Genomic DNA, 18,277 nt, shown 5'->3' with positions numbered 1-18,277 from the left:
CCTACCTTCCTCCTGCACCATCTCCAGGACGTCTGGATCGCCCATCTTTGCCAGCTCGTTAATGACACTGACCGAGTGGCGGCAGATGGACCACTGCGACTGGAGATGAGGTCTGGGGTAGAGGCTGAATCGAACCGTGGCCCGCTGGCTTTGCTGCCCCGACACCCAGTTGCCCAAGTTTTCGGCAGTCTTCACTTTGAGGACCTCCCTCGGCTCGGTCCCCACCAGCGTCGGGTTCTTCAGCCAGTTGGGCTTCTTCTCCAGCTGGTACTTACTACGGAACGGCTTCGCGCCCTTGGCCCTGCGCTTCACCTCCCTCTCCCGGTAGCGCTCCTGGGTGCCCTCCCAGTACCGCTCCCGGAGCTTCCTGGGCCCCGGGACGCCCAGGCTCCACAACTCCTCCCGTGGGCTGCTGATACTCACGGCCACCCGGGACTGCCCCTCGGCTTCCACCGAGTCACTTTCGCCCCGCCCCTCTCCGCAGCTCTCTCCCTCCCGCCCCGCCGTCGCCCCTCCCCCGGGGGCCGCCCTCTCCCCGCCCCTCGCCTCGGAGGGCTCCCACCCCGCCCGCCCTTCTCTGCTCCCGCCGCCCGAGCCCACCGGCCTCGGCTCCTTCGCTTCCTCCGGGTCCGTCGTCTCCGGGACCTCCGGGGGCTCCGCCGCCTCCCGGCTCTCTTGGCCGCTCAGCCCCATCAACAGGTCCCGCTGGTCCCCTTCTACCCGGTTGGCCCACACCCAAGACTGCTGTCCCTCCTCGGCTGCCTCCTCCCATCTCTCCGAACCCTCCTCCTCCTCCGGTCTCCGCCGACCGGCCGGGTCCTCCTCGTCCATCTGCCCAGCCCTCCGCCTTCCGCGGGTGGCCCTCGGAGGGAACCCCCCCTCCCAGTTGAGGAGTTATTTTTTGTCGGGGGAGGAAAAGCCCCCTTCCCTTAAGGGGGCTCCTGCCTTAAGCACGGCGCGTGGGCGGGTCTCCGTAGCCTGCAGCCCCTCCCTCCCCGCCTCTGCCACCTGTCGCGCGACTCTTCAATTTTCTCCCTTGGGCCTCTTTCCTGGGCCTAAACCAATCTCTCTAATATAGTTGAGGACGAGTGCAGACGTGTTTTATTATTGTTGTTGTTTTACCTGAGTTCGAATTCAGCCAATGCCCCTTACAAGTTGGACGGCATTGGGCGCGCTTCTAGAAGCCTCATTTCGGTGAAAATAAGAACAGCAGCACTCACCTCCTAGAGTGCTGTGAGGAGTATAGAGCGGTAGTGCAATGTGCTAACACTGAGCTGCTCTCAGAACTCAGCCACAGGACAAGGAGCCCTGCTCCACCTCCACCTCACTGCCTTGAGCGGAGGAAATGGTCCCCCTCTTCACAGCCTCCTCTGAGCTGGTTCTGTGTGGCTGAGACCCTATCAACTGCCAGCTCCCCATACTTGGAGGTAAGAATCACGGTTTAAGGAGGGGAACTGGAGGGGCACCTGGGTGGCTCAGTGGGTTAAGCCTCTGCCTTCGGCTCAGGTCACGATCTCAGGGTCCTGGGATCAAGCCCCACATAGGACTCTCTGCTCAGGGGGAGCCTGCTTCCCCCTCTATCTCTGCCTTCTGCTCTGCCTATGTGAGATCTCTCTCTCTCTCTCTCTCTGTCAAATAAATAAATAAATTCTTAAAAAAAAAAAAAAAAAGAAAGGAGGAGAACTGGAGGAGTGCCGAGGAACTGAGGGGGCGGTAGTGGTCTGAGCGGAAAGCCTTGACGACGTTGAAAAGGGAGTGACGGAGTTTGGGGCAGGGATGGGGTGATTTAAGAATAAGGAGGAGGAAGGGCGCCTGGGTGGCTCAGTAGGTTAAGCCTCTTATTCCGTGGTGGTCCTGGGATTAAGCCACGTGGGCTCCCTGCTCAGTGTGGAGGCTGCTTCTTTTTCACACGCTCCCTCTGTGCTCTCTCTAATAATAAATAAAATCTTACACCACACACACACACACACACACACACACACACACACACACACACACACAACACCTCTTAAAAAAGAATAAGGAGGAAAGTCAAAGATGACCAGGGAAAATCTGGCCTTTCTTCATTTTCAAGCTATTCTTTTTTTTTTTTTTTTTCTATTGACATTTTGGAACTGAGAATTACCATTTACAGGTGAGGAAACAGGCCTAGAAAGAAATGTTTTAGTGTAGGTCTTGGTTAACTGTGGAACTGAAAATCTTTTTTCTTTCTTTTTTTCTTTTCTTTTTTTTTTTTTTTGTCTCTTTTTCTTCTCCTTTCATTTTCTTATTCTTTCTTCTTTCCTTCCTCTAATCCTTTCTTTCCTTTTCTATACCATGCTATGAGTTCCCTATTTAAACTTTTAGGAATGACATCCGTTCTGGTCAAGTGAATTGAGACTAGAGGCAATTCCTTACTGGATGCATTTTGGAATTGTGTTTGAAATACGAATGTACATAGGTTAAGCAATAATCTTAAATGTGACCATAATAAATCACTAGTTATGATATGAGTGTTTAGTTTTTGCCCCTTGATTATTGATCACTCTTTGATTCCAATAAGATGTGGAACAACGTGATATATTTCTTGTTCTTCCTGTATACCAGTCCTCTGCTGGGTTCTGTGGATATGTGATTAAGCAGATGACAATAGTCTTTGTTTTACATAGATTAACTAAAAACAAGTGCAATAAAGTTATTTTTATAATTTTATAAAATTATGTTTTGTATTTCTTGATTGTCTACTATATTTGAAGTGACACCTATGAGAAGACATTTCATATTGATGATTTTGCCCAAAAGTAATTGGACTTTTTAATGGTGTATTTGCTGATGTTTTATCAGTTTCTTGTAAACTTTGTTAAAATTGGAAGGCTCCTTTTGTTCCTTTGATAAAGGTCTTTATCTTACCCACAATTCTTTTAGCTCTTGGAAATTTTCTCTGTACCTTTAACTCTGCAATACTTTATGTTGCTTATCCATTTGTAATTTTAGGATCTGTCCATTTCCTCCATTGCTACATCCTACATCTTGTAACAGAATCGTCAACCACACATTTCCAGAATTTTGTTCTGAATAATGAATACATGTTCTTTTAATGTAATTGAACACACAGATAAGTATTGGATTGGGGTAAAAAATTGTCTTTAAGAAAAAAAAAAGTGTCCTTTTTAGCCCTCTAGATGAATTCTGCGTTTGTTTCAAGATTATTTGGTTTTTGTTTCAGTGTTACTACAATCATCAGGTAGTGCTATTTAAAAAAAAAAAATGCTTTTTGTTGATGAGGATTAAGGAATGTACTTATTGTGATGATTAAAATGAAAACTTAGGAGTGCCTGGCTTGTTCAGTCAGTAGAGCAGGTGACTCAGGATCTCAGGATCATGAGTTCAAGCCCCACACTAGATGTGGAGGTCACTAAAAATAAAAAATAAAAATAAATAAATAACTTGAAAAAATATTTGCTTTTGTTTCTTAAACTAAGGGTGGTATGTAAAAGTATTTAAATAATAATAGAAGCACAGCTGTAAAGATATATATATATATATATATATATATATATATATAGTGATACTTTGAAAATTAAACTGTTCACTGACAGATCAAAAAAATTATTTGCCAACTGACAAGTGAAACTCCCCCTCTGAATTTGCTATTGGAAAGACACTTCAGGGCTTCAGGGAAGTCATTATATAATATGTGAAAGCCTGAGGTGTATGGAAGTGAAATGTATATACTTGAGCAACACTTACATATGAGTAATTTTTTATTCTAGCAAATTGATTGAAGAGCTGGATTTAACTCTGAAGAGGACAAGTTCATGAGCTAGACTTTGGAGACCAGAAAAGGCCTTGGGAAGTTATCTGATGAATTCTCCATTCTCCTGGTATTTAAAGAAAGAATGTGGCACCTCCAGTCCATGTTCTAGATCAGTCTGCTTTCTCAATTTCTCTACATATCATACTTTACTTCCTAGACTAAGTTTTCTTCTTTTGGGCTATTAGGCATTTATTATTTTTTAACTCCTAAAAATTTTATTCATTCTATGTTTCGTTGACCCTCGAACAATAGAGGGGTTGGGACATCAACCCTCCTGCAGTCAAAAATCTGCATATAACTTTTCACTCCCCCAAAACTTAACCATCAACAGCCTACTGATGATCAGAAACCTTAACAAGGACATAAACAATTAACACATATTTTTTATGTTATATGTATTACATACTGTATTCCTATAATAAAGTAAGAAAATGTTAAAATCATAAGGAAGAGAAAGTGGATTTACTGTTTTTATCAAAAATGACCATGTATAAGTGGATCAAACCTATGGGGCTCAAGGATCAGCTATTTTTTTTTAAAGTATGTATTGTTAGTCAGCATACGGTACATCATTAGTTTCTGATATAGTGTTCCATGATTCATTGTTTGTGTATAACACCCAGTGCTCCATGCAATACGTGTGCTCCTTAATACCCGTCCCTGGGCTAAGCTATCCCCTAGGCCCCTCCCCTCTAAAACCCTCAGTTTGATTCCCAGAGTCCATAGTCTGTCATGGTTCATCTCCCCCTCTGATTCCCGCCCCCCTTCATTTTCCCCTTCCTTCTGCTAATGTCAGCTGTGTTTTTAAGATTTACAATCCTCATAAAAGAGCATGCTCTAAAGTATGGAGTTTTGACTCAGGAATCAAAAGACCTACATCCTATCCTTGTCTCTGTTCCTTAATAAGCAGAACAGCACAAGGACCTTGAACTAATGACTTTGCTTCTATGAGCCACAGGTTCCCCCCCACATCTGTCAATATTAAAGCTCTTACCTGTTCTGCCCATCTCCCAAAGTTGTTGTGAAGTCAAACAGATGACATGCCCGAAAGGCATTTAGAAAACAAACCTGAGGAAGTTTTATTGACTGACACAAATAAAGTTACAGATTTGCCAGTCAGTAGGGGCCCGAGTCCTGAGTGTTGCTTTCCCCCACAAAATGCTGCTTGAACCATCTCCCCAGAATTTCCAGGCACCTTCTGATTCCATAAAGATTCCTCACTCACTACTCCCTGATTTCAGAGGGTCTGCGTCTCTGTAGTTGCAAAACTTATTTCTTCAAATCTTGGCTTTTTTTTTTTTTTTCTTTAAGGTCCAGGACTTTTATAATGAGCCCTAGTCCTATGTATTAGCACCTTTGTCACAGCCTATCATCTTGAATTCTTCCCTCCTAAAAAAATCTCACTTCACAAGCTGACTTCTAGAACCATTGTAGTTATCAAAATAATTTAATACTTAGCCCTCATGCACATGCTTGTAAATGCCTAGAATGCCATGTCAGCTCTGCCTTGTTACTAGGAAAATGGTATTGGTTCCCAGACTAAAGAGACCATGGGGAAGGGTCTCAGCAGAATATAAGGAACAAAGGTGTGTTATCCTCTCCTATGCCGGCTTGGGACGGCAACTGCAACGCTTGCAATCCGCCAATGGCTGTCTATTACACATAAGGGAAAATGTGAATGCCTTTCTTGTCAGTAGGATTGCAAAGCTCTATTTCCATGATCTTGGCCTGGCTACATCTCTCTGTTATGATTTCCCACTTCTCCCATCATACTCCTATCACACTCCAGCCAAGACAGCCATGTCTTATTGCTGTTCCTTAAAACAATGAGCACTTACTCATTACTTCCCCAAGCACTTTGCACTTGCTCTTCTCCCATAAAGATCTTCACTCAGATGCTTGATTTTTTACTCTTACATCATTCAGTTTCTATGCAGATGTCACTTCCTTGGAAAGAACTTTGCCAAGCATCCTAAGGCAACAACCTCACACAACTATATTCTTACCCTTCGTTATTTTTCTTGATAGCAGGTCTCTCCTCCTAACTCTGTATTTATTTATTTTTTTTTTAAAGATTTTATTTATTTATTTGACAGAGAGAAATCACAAGTAGGTAGAGAGGCAGGCAGAGAGAGAGAGGAGGAAGCAGGCTCCCTGCCGATCAGAGAGCCCGATGCGGGACTCGATCCCAGGACCCTGAGATCATGACCTGAGCCGAAGGCAGCGGCTTAACCACTGAGCCACCCAGGTGCCCCACTCTGTATTTATTTGCTCATGCGGATTTACTTGTGTATAAGCTGTGTGGAGGCTGAGGTTTTGTGGTTGTTTCTGTGGCACTTAGAATGCTGCCTGACTCAGAAAGGCCCTCAATAAATATTTCTTGAATGAACGATATGGCCAAGGTTTACCATCAAATGTCCTATTCTTTTAGTTTAGCCAGCAGCTGACTCCCCCAATGCCCCATGCTTTCTAGCAGCTGGGCAAGTAATCTTATTACACGCTCGGAGTGGCTGGTGACTTTAAAAATGTCAAGTGCCATTCTTAGAAATGATTTCTAAGTCTGAGAAAACTATAAAATTTACCCAAAGAAACTACTAGAATTAGCACAAATACCCAGAGTAAATCAGGACTTCATCTCACCATCTGAGCACCAATCTCTTGGCTTCTCTTTGGACCCAGATGCTGGATCTTTGGCAAACAGTGGTAGCAAATACCAAGAAGAGGCGAGTTGACCCATCTGTGCTGTAGTGCTACTGTCTTCCTGTACTGATATGTGTCCTTTACTATAAAATAATCACATTCTTTTCCTTAAATGGCAGATGTTTTGTATTGTTATTTTTCTTTGGCATACACATAAGTAGGGGATAAAAATTTAAAATAATCCATGTGGCCTACACTGGCTGCATCGAAGAAGAATTGGCATCTTGGGCATTGAGTGGATTTGCACCTATTACTATATTTCTCTTCCATCTTCCACAGATAAGCTTTTCCATCAATGAGTCTGTACTCACTAACCCTACATTTTCCTTACCATCACATCTTTTACTGAACCTTATTATGCTCCTGAAAGGTTTTCATGCCACCCGTAGAGGGTATCCTTCCTTGCTCTGTATCAGTCATTATATGCAGTTCCTCCTTCCAAATCCTCCCCGTGGTTCTCAAGACCTATGCTATTCTGAGTCCCTGTAATTCTCACCCTCCCACTCCTAAAGCGCACATTAAAGCCGGACTCTTCTGGATCAGGAAGACCTGTCTCAGGTTTGACTCCTCCCTCTGCTACCTAGTGGCTGCATACCCTTGAGCTCATGATTTTACCTCTCTAAATCTTAATTCCCGCATCTATATCATAAAAACAGTTAGGAAAATTAAATAGTAATGCCAAGTCCTTGGCACATAGGAGATATTAAATAAATGTGAGTTTTCACCTTCCTTTTGTAAACACTCAATGATTTCCTTGGCTCTTTCATCTTCTCTCAGCAAAAGGTCCCTTTTATTCACATTTACTATTTTCCCCCATCAACTATCCTTCTTTAAGACTCTCTCTCAAATATATGGGTCCACATTTATTTCCCATTGAAAATTTGTAAGTTCCAGGGGAGTTTGGGTGGGTCAGTCTTTTGAGCATCTGAGTCTTGATTTTGGCTTAGGTCGTGATCTCAGAGTCATGGGATTGAGCCCCATGATGGCTCTGTGCTCTGTGTGAAGTCTGCTTGTCCCTCTCCCTCTGCTCCTTTCCCTGCTCATGCTTACACATGCTCTCTCTCTCTCTCTCTATCTATCTTTCTCAAATAAATAAATTAATTATTAAAACAGAAAGAAAATTTCTAAGTTCCTTGGAAAATTTTTGTCACCTGTGTGTCTAATATTACCTTTATGTGAACAAATCAGTCTTCCTTCAAGCTAGTTCTGCTCCCACTCTCCTACTTATTTCAGAGTTATCAGGGTTATCTCAAGCTAGTGGTACTAATTATAATAGCTACGATTACTCATATATGTACTAAATAATGTGCTTTGCATATATTACTACATTGAGTTTGCATGATGATATGAGTAGGTACTTATTATAGACACCTTTCATGTGTGCTGAACATCTTAGTTCGTCCTATCTTTTATTTTTTGTTAAGATATCATTTATTTTATCATTTATTTATTTGTAAGGGGGAAGCAGCAGTTGGAGAAAAAGGCTCCCCTCAGCGGGGAGCCCAACGTGGGGTTCCATCCCAGGACCCTGGGATTATGACCTAAGCTGAAGGCAGTCACCTAACTGACTGAGCTACCCAGGCATCCCTCACCCCCCCGTTTTTTTTTAATCACTTTATTGGGGCATAATTTATAAAAATTATGATTATATTAATAGTTAAATTCACCAATTAAAGTGTGTAATTAGATAAGTTTTGTGATATGTATGTCATCACAACATTTACTACATAGACTATTTCCCAAAACTATTCTGTGCATTTGTAGTCAGTCCCCTTGTCCCATCCTGTGGCCCCTGGCGGTCACTGATATTCTTTCTGTCACCAGCACTGGAGTTCTCCTTTCCATTCCCGTTTTTACTATGGCAGTTACATATCCACATGTAAAATTGGAAAGGATCTTGCCTGAACTCCACTGAGAATCTCATGCTTTCTTCCCTAGGGTTTCTCTACCACCATGAAGTGGGGTTCCTAAGCGTGTCTGTGCTGCTACTCTGACACATGTGCAAACCTTTAAGAGGAAGGAAGTTAGCTGGGGCACCTGGGTAGCTCAGCTGGTTAAGTGTCTGCCTTTGGCTTGGGTCAGGATCCAGGGGTCCTGGAATCTAGCCCTGCATCAAGCATCACAGAGCTCCCTGCTCAGCGGGGAGTCTGCTTCTCCCTCTCACTCTGCCCCTCCCCCACTCATGCATGCACTCTTTCTCTCTCTTACTCACTGTGTCTCTCAAATAAATGAATAAAATCCTTAAAAAACAAACAAAACAAAACAAACAAACAAACAAAAACAGGGAATTTACCAGAATATGGTCAACTCTGACTAGTAGGTGTTATTGCCATTCTTTGGTGGGGCATTTCTGAAGTATATTTAATGCAGCTTTTGAAGGGTATACCAGAGGGACCATCCCCCATTTGCCCTTCAATCATCTTTTTCTTCCTTCCCTGTGTGACTCTTTTCAGCATTCCCTTCCTCCACACTCCGCTTCCTTAGAATCTCTTCCCAAAATAATCTTTCTGAACACAAATCATCTGTCAGGCTATTAGAGAAAACCCATGTTAAGATAGAATGACTTTTGTATCCCTATTTTTTAAAGGCATTTAGGAAACTGAGGCAAAAAAAAAACAAAACAAAACAAAACAAAAAAAACACAAGATTAACCACCCAGAATTGCATGGCTATTTTTTTTAATTTGATTAACATATAATGTATTATTTGCTTCAGGGGAACAGGTCTGTGAATCATCAGTCTTACACAATTCACAGCACTCACCATAGCACATAGCCTCCCCAATCTCCACAACCCAGCCACCCATCCCTCTCCCCTCCCCCACCAGCAACCCTCAGTTTGTTTCCTGAGATTAAGAGTCTCTTATGGTTGTCTCTCTCCCCAGTCCATCTTTTTCACTTTTTTTCCCTCTCTTCCCCGCAAAGCCCCCCGCCCTGCCTCTCAGATTCCTCATATCAGAGATGCCATATGACAATTGTCTTTCTCTAACTGACATATTTTGCTTAGCATAATACCCTCCAGTTCCAGCCACATCATTGCAAATGGTAAGATTTCATTTCTGTTGATGGCTGCATAGTGTCCCATTGTATATATATATACACCACATCTTTTTTATCCATTCATCTGTTGATGGACATCTAGGTTCTTTCCATAGTTTGGCTACTGTGGACATTGTTGCTATAAACATTCGGGTGCATGTGCCCCTTTGGATCACTACATTTGTATCTTTAAGGTAAATACCCAGTAGTGTGATTGCTGGGTCGTAGGGTAGCTCTATTTCCAACTTTTTGAGGAACCTCCATGTGTTTTCCAGTGTGGCTGCACCAGCTTGCATTCCCACCAACAGTGTAGGAGGGTTTCCCTTTCTCCACATCTTTGCCAACACCTGTCATTTCCTGACTGGACTGGTTAATTTTAGCCATTTCTGATTGGTGTGAGGTGTTATCTCACTGTGATTTTGATTTATAGTTCCCAGGTGCTGAGTGATGTTGAGCACTTTTTCATGTATCTGTTGGCCATGTGGATATCTTTTTTTGCAGAAATGTCTGTTCATGTCTTCTGCCCATTTCTTAAAATTTTTTTTTTAAGATTTTATTTATTTATCAGAGAGAGAGAGGGGGAGAGAGCGAGCACAGGCAGACAGAATGGCAGGCAGAGGCAGAGGGAGAAGCAGGCTCCCTGCTGAGCAAGGAGCCCGACGTGGGACTCGATCCCAGGACGCTGGGATCATGACCTGAGCTGAAGGCAGCTGCTTAACCAACTGAGCCACCCAGGCGTCCCGTCTTCTGCCCATTTCTTGATTGGATTTTTTATTCTTTGGGTATTGAGTTTAATAAGTTCTTTTAGATTTTGGATATTAGCCCTTTATCTGATATGTCATGCAAATATCTTCTCCCATTCTGTCAGTTGTCTTTCAGTTTTGTTGACTGTTTCCTTTTCTGTGCAAAAACCTTTTATCTTGATGAATTCCCAGTAGTTCATTTTTGCACTTGCTTCCCTTGCCTTTGGCGATGTTTCTAGGAAGAAGTTGTTGTGGCTGAAGTTGGTGAGGTTGCTGCTTATGTTCTTCTCAAGGATTTTGATGGATTCTTGTCTCACATTGAGGTCTTTCATCATTTTGAGTCTATTTTTGCGTGTGGTGAAAAGAAATGGTCCAGTTTCATTCTTCTGCATGTGGCTGTCCAATTTTCCCAAGCTTGAAGTCTGGAATTTTGATGCTGCCAACTTTGGCTTTCTTTTTCAACATTAGTCTGGCTTTTCAGGGCCTTTTCTGGTTCCATATAAATTTTAGGATTATTTGTTCCATTTCTTTGAAAGAAATTGATGGTATTTTTATAGGAATTGCATTAAATGTGTAGATTGTTTTGGGTAGCATAGACATTTTCATAATATTTGTTCTTCCAGTGCATGAGCATGCAACATTTTTTCATTTTTTTGTGTCTTCCTCAATTTCTTTCATAAATACTCTATAGTTTTCTGCGTATACTTTCTTTGCCTCTTTGGTTAGGTTTATTCCTAGGTATCTTATGGTTTGTGGTGCAATTGTAAATGGGATTGACTCCTTAATCTCTCTTTCTTCTGTCTTGCTGTTGGTGTATAGAAATGCAACTGATTTCTGTGCTTTGGTTTTATATCCTAACACTTTACTAAATTCCTGTATGAGTTCTAGCAGTTTTGGAGTGGAGTCTTTTGTGTTTTCTACATAAAGTATCATATCATCTGCAAAGAGTGAGAGTTTGACTTCTTTGCTGATTTGGATGCCTTTTATTTGTTTTTGTTGTCTGATTGCTAAGGCTAGGACTTCTAGTACTATGTTGAATAGCAGTGGTGATACTAGACAGCCCTGCTATGTTCCTGGTCTTAGGGGGGAAAGCTCTCAGCTTTTCCCCATTGAAAATGATATTCACAGGGCACCTGGGTGGCTTAGTGAGTTAAAGCCTCTGCTTTCAGCTCAGGTCATGGTCCCAGAGTCCTGGGATCGAGCCCTGCATCGGGCTCTCTGCTCAGCAGGGAGCCTGTCCCCCCCTCCCTTCTGCCTGCCTCTCTGCCTACTTGTGATTTCTTCTATCAAATAAATAAAATCTTAAAAAGAAAATGATATTTGCTGTGGGTTTTTCATAGATGGCTTTGATGATATTGAGGTATGTACCCTCTGTATGTACACTGTGAAGTTTTGCTCAAGAAAGGATGCTGTACTTTGTCGAATGTTTTTTGAGCATCTATTGAGAGTATACTATGGTTCCTGTTCTTTCTTTTAATGTATTGTATCACATTGATTGATTTGTTTCTTTATAATATACACTAACCAATCAGAAGAGACCCAAAGCCATAGGGAGAAGAAAAAAATATATATATATATATATGCACACACACATATATATATACATACATATATATATATATGTGATTAGGCTAGTGAATAGAACAGAGCCACACACTTGATTTTGGGAGTATTTTGATCTGTTAGAAGAAACTGCTTCCCACAATTTTAAAGAAAGAAAATATATATATATATATAGACATATATATATGTGTATATGTATATGGGTAAACATGATAAAGGGATAGAATATGACTGTAAGGATGCAGATTAAAAAAGATTCTAAAAAAGGAATTGATCAGATAAGAAGTTGGTTGAAAAAAAAAAAAAGAGGAAAGAATGTGATCAGGCTGGAGACTAGAACAAAGACATGTGCTAGATTTAGGGTATATTTTGATCAGTTAGAAAAAAACTGTATCCCACGATTTTAAAGAAAGTAAAACTTATATGTTTACAAAAAATAAAGTTAAATAGAATGAAAGGATAGAATATAACTATAACAATGAAGATTAAAAAAAATTTTTTAAGGTGTTGATAAGATAAAATAATTTAAAAAGGTTAAAACAGGAAAGAGGAAAAATTTAAAAAAATAGAATAAGAAAAAATAAAATTAAAAAAATTTAACTTTGAAAGGCTAATGAATCATGGGAAAAGAGCTGTGAATTTTATGTGTTACATTCCCCTAACTCTGGAGTTCCACTGTTCTTATTGATCCGGAGCTTGGTCTTGGGTGGATGTTCTTGCTGATCTTCTGAGGGAGGGGTATGTTGCCATGATTCTCAGATGTCTTTGCCCAAGGTGGAATTTCACTGCCCTTGCCAGGGGCCAGGCTAAGCAATCTGTTCAGGTTTGCTCTGGGGAGCTTTTGTTCCCTGAACACTTTCCATAGAGCTCTGGAGGATGGGAATGAAAATGGCAGCCTCCTAATCTCTGGCCCATAGGAGCCAAGAGCTCAGGGCCCCACTTCTTGGTGCACCCTCAGAGAAAACCCGGCAATCACTCCCGTCTCCCTGGTCTCCAGCTGTGCTCCATGCTCACCGGGCCCATGACCAAGCGTGCACGGCCCCGTTTGGAGTCTCCAAATCCAGCTGATTTCTGCAACATGCTCCCATTCTGCTCCTCCTGGAGGAGGAAGGAGGGGGAGTCTCTCTGGATCTGCCACTTGTGGGATCCCTGCTGGAACAGCAATAGCCCAACTGTGCCTCGGATCATGGTTTAAGGTAACCCCGAGCTGGGAGCCCCCTCCTCGCCTCCATCTCTGCAGCCAGATTCCCTGCTCTGATACTCAGGCACCCTTGCTCTTTTTGTGACACTGCCAGTCCTGGGACACCACACTGTCCCCGCGAGGGCTCCACCCCCCACTTAGCCTCTAGAGCGATGTCCCTCAGTGGAGCAGACTTCTAAAAGTCCCGATTTTGTGCTCCACTGCTCTGCCACTTGCTGGGAGCTGGCCCCAACCCCCACAGTCTCTCTTACCATATATCACCTCAGATTCACTTCTCTACACATCCTACCATCCAGAAAGTGGTTGCTTTTCTGTTCCTGGAATTGCGGTGCTTCTTCTCTTCAGTCTCCTTTGACTTTGTAAGTGTTCAGAATGGCTTGATAACTATCTAGCTGAACCCCTGGGACCTGATGTCTCCTACTCTTCTGCCATCTTGCTCCTCCCTCCCCTGCATTAAAACACAAAGCAAGAGAGCTTAGATCCAGAACAGCCTGACTCTAATCATGCTCTTAATCACTATATTGATTTTCAAAATGGAAACTAAAATTAGCTTTGATTTTGTCTAATATGTTTATTATGTATATCTAACTTACCAGTTTTCTGTCATTTCTTCTTTTAAAATCTTTCAGTCATCAGCTATTGAAAATGCATTCATCTAGTTGGAAGCCACACCAGGTAATTTCCTGCTGCTCTCACTTACAGCCTCCCTCGTAGGTCCCTATGACAGGCTGACAGCTGGTTTTCTTCCTTCCCATCAGGCAATACTCTTTAGAGATAAGTGTGTTTGCTTTGGGGTTTGATAGAATTGATTCGAGTCTTAACTCTATCAGTTATTCACTATGATATCTGGTGAGGCTCTTACTCTAAGCCTCCCTTCCCTTATTTGTAAAATGGAGAAAATAATTCCTAACTCACAGGGTTGTTTGCTGCAATGATATAATAACTCATGTGTTTTCATTTGTTTAAATATTAAACCTTGGCATGCCATTTGCATTTTATCACATTTGTTATTATTCTTGCTCAGTTGATTTTAAGTGGTAGAGTTCTGGAGAAGCTAGAGCTGTTTATTGTTAAACGCTTATTCATCCCTTTGTTTTTCATGGAAGGATCTAATTTTATGAGTCTATAATACTTCTAGTAATCTATGAAGTAAGCCCAAAGATTTCTGGACTTTGAAATCAAGTGCACGATGCATAAAAATGTCGATATAAATATTGCTGGAGGCAATAGAGGAACTTTTAAGACCCAATGGACTCACATATTGATTAAAGAGCTCCATTATGTGGCATTCAGAGGATCTTTTGTGCTGTGGCAATGAAATAAAAGCTTCTGAGAAATAGTAGATTCCCAATAAAAGATGATTTAATGCTTGTATTCAAATATGCTGTCTGCCAATTTGCGTTCCCTAAAATATATTATACCCATTACTGAAATTCTAAAGAAGTCCTTAAAACTTGGGTTAAGTAGAAAACCAAAATTGACTGAAATACAAGAGCTTTAAGTTAGTCAAAGTGTACAATTATGTATGCTAAAATTAGTTAGGCCTTTTATAAAATATGTTTATAAAAACATAGTCTATCTTCAAAGTATCTAATTTTGTTATAATTTCAACCATGAGTACAAAGAAAATGTGATTAAAGAGTTTCACTGCCTCCGTGGTCACAACTGGGGTTTTCTCTACCTTATTAAATCCTCTTTCAAGTACCCAACCCAGTGGCTACATGGTTTTCACCAGTAGCATCAGAAGCATCAAGAATATATTTGACTCTCCCCAAATCATGAGCATACTTGCAACTGATCCTGCTATGGTTTGTAATTTCAAGTTTTCAGGAGAAAGATTTTAATCACACTTTTTATTTAGTTTCCCCAAGCTAGATACTTACTTGTTGTTGCAAGGTCACAGATGAAATGAGACCACCCACTATAAGTACATATTTGCTTTACATTAAGGGGATGGTTCTAATCTGAATTGCCAGAAAAGTCATTCTTCAGAGTCCAGAGTGCTAACTGTTACACAGTCATACTTCAAGAACAGAGAAATGGGAATTTGTAAAATAAAAACAGTTCTGCTTCAAAAGTTAACTTATCTTCTAGATAAATTATTAAGTAATTTATGTATTCCACTGAGGTCAGGGAAGGCCTTGAAGATGACCCCAAGGCAGGGTCCGAAGAACCATGACTTCTCCAAGTAAGTAGAGTGTTGAATCATAGAGAAAAGAACTGATGGGAACCTCAAGTATATTTTACATCTGTAGTTATTATTTGTTCACTATCCTTTCCTCCATTACCCCATGAGGACACAAGCTGTGTCTCTTTTACTCATCACTGCATCCACCAGAGGCAAGCACCATGCTTGATGTATGACTTTTCATGGATGGATAGCCAGATGAATTTCTCCTTTATTGTTTTGTTCTCTTCTAGTTCTTTTGTGATTGTCTTATCTCCCCAACTAGATTGTAGTCATCTGAGAGCAGAGACCATATCTCACATTCCTCCAAAATCCTTCCCAGTGGTGTTTCATTCAAATCAATGTCAATACCGACTGATGAAGCTGTCAAGATGTGAATTTGAAAAGATAGGGAGGCAAGAGGATTATCAAGGAATTGTCATGACTTCTAGCATATCAAATATGTATGCATATAGTATATACATATATGTATATAGAATCTAGCATATAACTGACATATCTCTAAGTACACATCAGATTATATGAAATTCTCAGATGTGACCATTTAATTTCATATTCATTTTATATGGTTCCTTCTAACTACTGAAGAGTGATAGAAGTTGAGAACCCAAGAAAAACCATGACATTTTGGGTGGGCAAGCTGAACTTTAAATCATAATCCTGCTACTTACTAGCTTACTACTTATAACCTTGCACAAGCTTCCGATTCTTATTGGACCTCAGTTTCCTCAGTTGTGAAATAGGCGTGGTGCCTTTTGGGGAAGTCGTAGAGGTTATATGAGCTGAAAACTCTAAAATATCTAGCCCATTACAGAAGCTCAGTGCAAGTTCCAGTCCCCAATATTCTTATGCAAGTATCTTAATATCTCCTTTTCTCAATCTGCTTCTCTGCAAAACAAGCAGAAGACATAAGGGAATTAAGTATGGTTCAGGGCTCCTGCTCATAACTACTATACTATACTATCTATACTATAATATACTATCTATACTATATTATACTACACTATACTATATTATACTATACTATACTGTACTAAATCATGCTGCACAATATGGTACTATAGTTTTTATAATGGTTTTGAATTTGACTTGCATAAAATTAATAATCTTTCAGACAACAAGATATAGACCAAGTCTAAAAGATAAACAGGGGAAAAAATGTGTGTGTGTGTGTGTGTGTGTGTGTGTGTGTGTGTGTGTGTGGTGGGTTACAGATGTCTGTGTCTGGCTCAGGTCACTTATTTTTTTTTTCTCAATGCATGAATGAATGACTAGTATGTGTCATACTTCATAAAACTGTGTGCCTTACTTTCATTTGGTAGGAGCCTGTCATGTTTCTCTTTGGGTCAGAGTTTGCAACTCAACTCACATTGTAAGTTGAGCTGTTTTGAATAAGAAAAGATTAATAGTATAAGAATATGTGTCATTTGCTTTACATTTAAGGATATTCTTCTTAATCATTTTAATCAACTGATTTCAGTTGTATCTCTGGCACTGTTCTAAGGACTTTATACATATTAACTCATTTACTCTTTTTAACAACCTCATCTAACAGGTGGTATCCTCCCTCTTTTTCAGGTAAGGAATCTGAGGCACAGAGGTTTTAGTACCTTGCCCAAAGTCACCTAGCTCATAAGTGATGGAGTCAGAATTTTCATGGAGGTAAATAGACTCCAGAGCTCGTGCTGTCCCTTTCTGTGCTCTTCTACCTCCTAATGATTTATTAATTTTGTACATTACAGCTGAAAACTCCTACTACCTAGCAGATGTGTTATAGGCAAAAGGGATTACCCATTACTGTTATGGAGATGCCCCTCAGTGATGTCCTGACAAAGATCACTCACTAATGGCTTCTAAGTGCACCACTAGAGTTCCATTTATTTGTACCACCAGCTATTTTAAGGTGGATGAGAACCTAAGACTGGTCACGGGAGGGGAGAAAGAGAGAAATGAATCCTGGGGCACTGGAGAGCTGTGGGAAGTTCAGAACTGGGTTTGGTGCCTCAGTAAGAGGAAGGCAGAAAGGACAGAAAGGGACTTCCCTATCAGGTAAACGAGAGCAACAGTGATACCATTACCATGAGTCCCTGTTTGTGAACAAGGAAACTAAACAGCAGAGAGGTTCAAGACTCATCCACAGTCACATAGCTGGTAGCCAGCAGAGCATGGATTGGAAATCATGTCTAACTGACACCATCTTAAGGGCTGTTTCCTTCATTACCTTTGGTAGTTTCTGGGGAATGGGAGAATAAGGGACTATACTTCTCTACTTTAGGGTCCTAAAAAGGGAAATAGGAGAGGATAGGGATAAACTTTCTAATTTTCTAAGATGGTCTTGCTCTCTGACTTTCTATTTATATTCTTGGATTATGAATTTATGTCAACTTGTTATCCTCAATATTCTGCTTTACTTGAAAGGACTTTATTGATCACTCTGATGCACAAAGTACTGTTCTTGCTGCTGTATATTTTTGTAGTTGGCAGCGTGGGTGGTGGTGGGGTGGAGAGATATATATTTTACCTTCTAAACCATCAAAGGAATTTATGATCTGGTTAGAGAAGTAATATGCACATTTTCTCCTGGATACAGCCTAAATTTCTGAACCCAGCATCAAGGCTCTTCCCAACTGGACCACATCCTTCCTTAATGTTCTCAATACACTCTCCTCCTCATCGCGACCACCCTTGAGAACTTCGGACTACGCACCATGCAGGTTCTTGCCTTTGTTTCTTGGTAAGTACAGTTCTCATCCCTGCGTCTCTTGTTTCAGTTACTTCCCTCTCTCCCAACACAGACACCGCCGGAGTAGCAACTAAGGAATAGTCAATGACCTTGAGTTTGCCAGTCACATGCGCCCATTTGATTTGTTGCAACTTCAGCAAATGACACAGAAACAAAAGAAGATATGAACGCATCCGCCATGGGCGCATGTGGGATCTCACAGAGGCACCGTGCTCAGGCTTGTCCTGGTGGCAGCAGCGCAAGATGGCCCAGTGTCCTGCCTAGACCATTACTACTACAAGATAGTTATTGTCCCTCCTGCTCCT

At 41.3% G+C, this 18,277-nt stretch overlaps 1 protein-coding gene and 1 long non-coding RNA gene across 5 annotated transcripts in view; one reads left to right on the top strand and one right to left on the bottom strand.

Annotated features, from left to right (window-relative positions):
• ANO5 (anoctamin 5) overlaps positions 1-1,416 on the bottom strand; it is a 97,533-nt gene extending 96,117 nt beyond the window's left edge. For 3 of the 4 annotated variants that reach the window (XM_082684136.1, XM_082684138.1, XM_082684137.1), the window contains exon 1: positions 6-1,415. In XM_082684136.1, coding sequence (XP_082540262.1) covers positions 6-831 — 826 coding nt within the window. In that variant the 5' untranslated portion in view covers positions 832-1,415. Of the gene's footprint in view, positions 1-5 lie in introns of all 4 variants that reach the window. The other variant, XM_082684139.1, reaches the window with a different exon arrangement.
• Positions 815-18,271, top strand: LOC309841209. Its single transcript, XR_014299053.1, has 4 exons — positions 815-1,427; positions 3,753-3,863; positions 16,808-16,891; positions 17,820-18,271. It is a non-coding gene; the product is annotated as an uncharacterized lncRNA (long non-coding RNA).
• Positions 18,272-18,277: the final 6 nt, after the last annotated feature.

Source organism: Mustela nivalis (genome assembly GCF_964662115.1).
Source record: "Mustela nivalis genome assembly, chromosome: 9".
Classification (NCBI taxonomy): Eukaryota; Metazoa; Chordata; class Mammalia; order Carnivora; family Mustelidae; genus Mustela; species Mustela nivalis.
The sequence above is the reverse complement of the archived record's forward strand: the minus strand, read 5'-3'. Positions and strand labels throughout refer to the sequence as shown.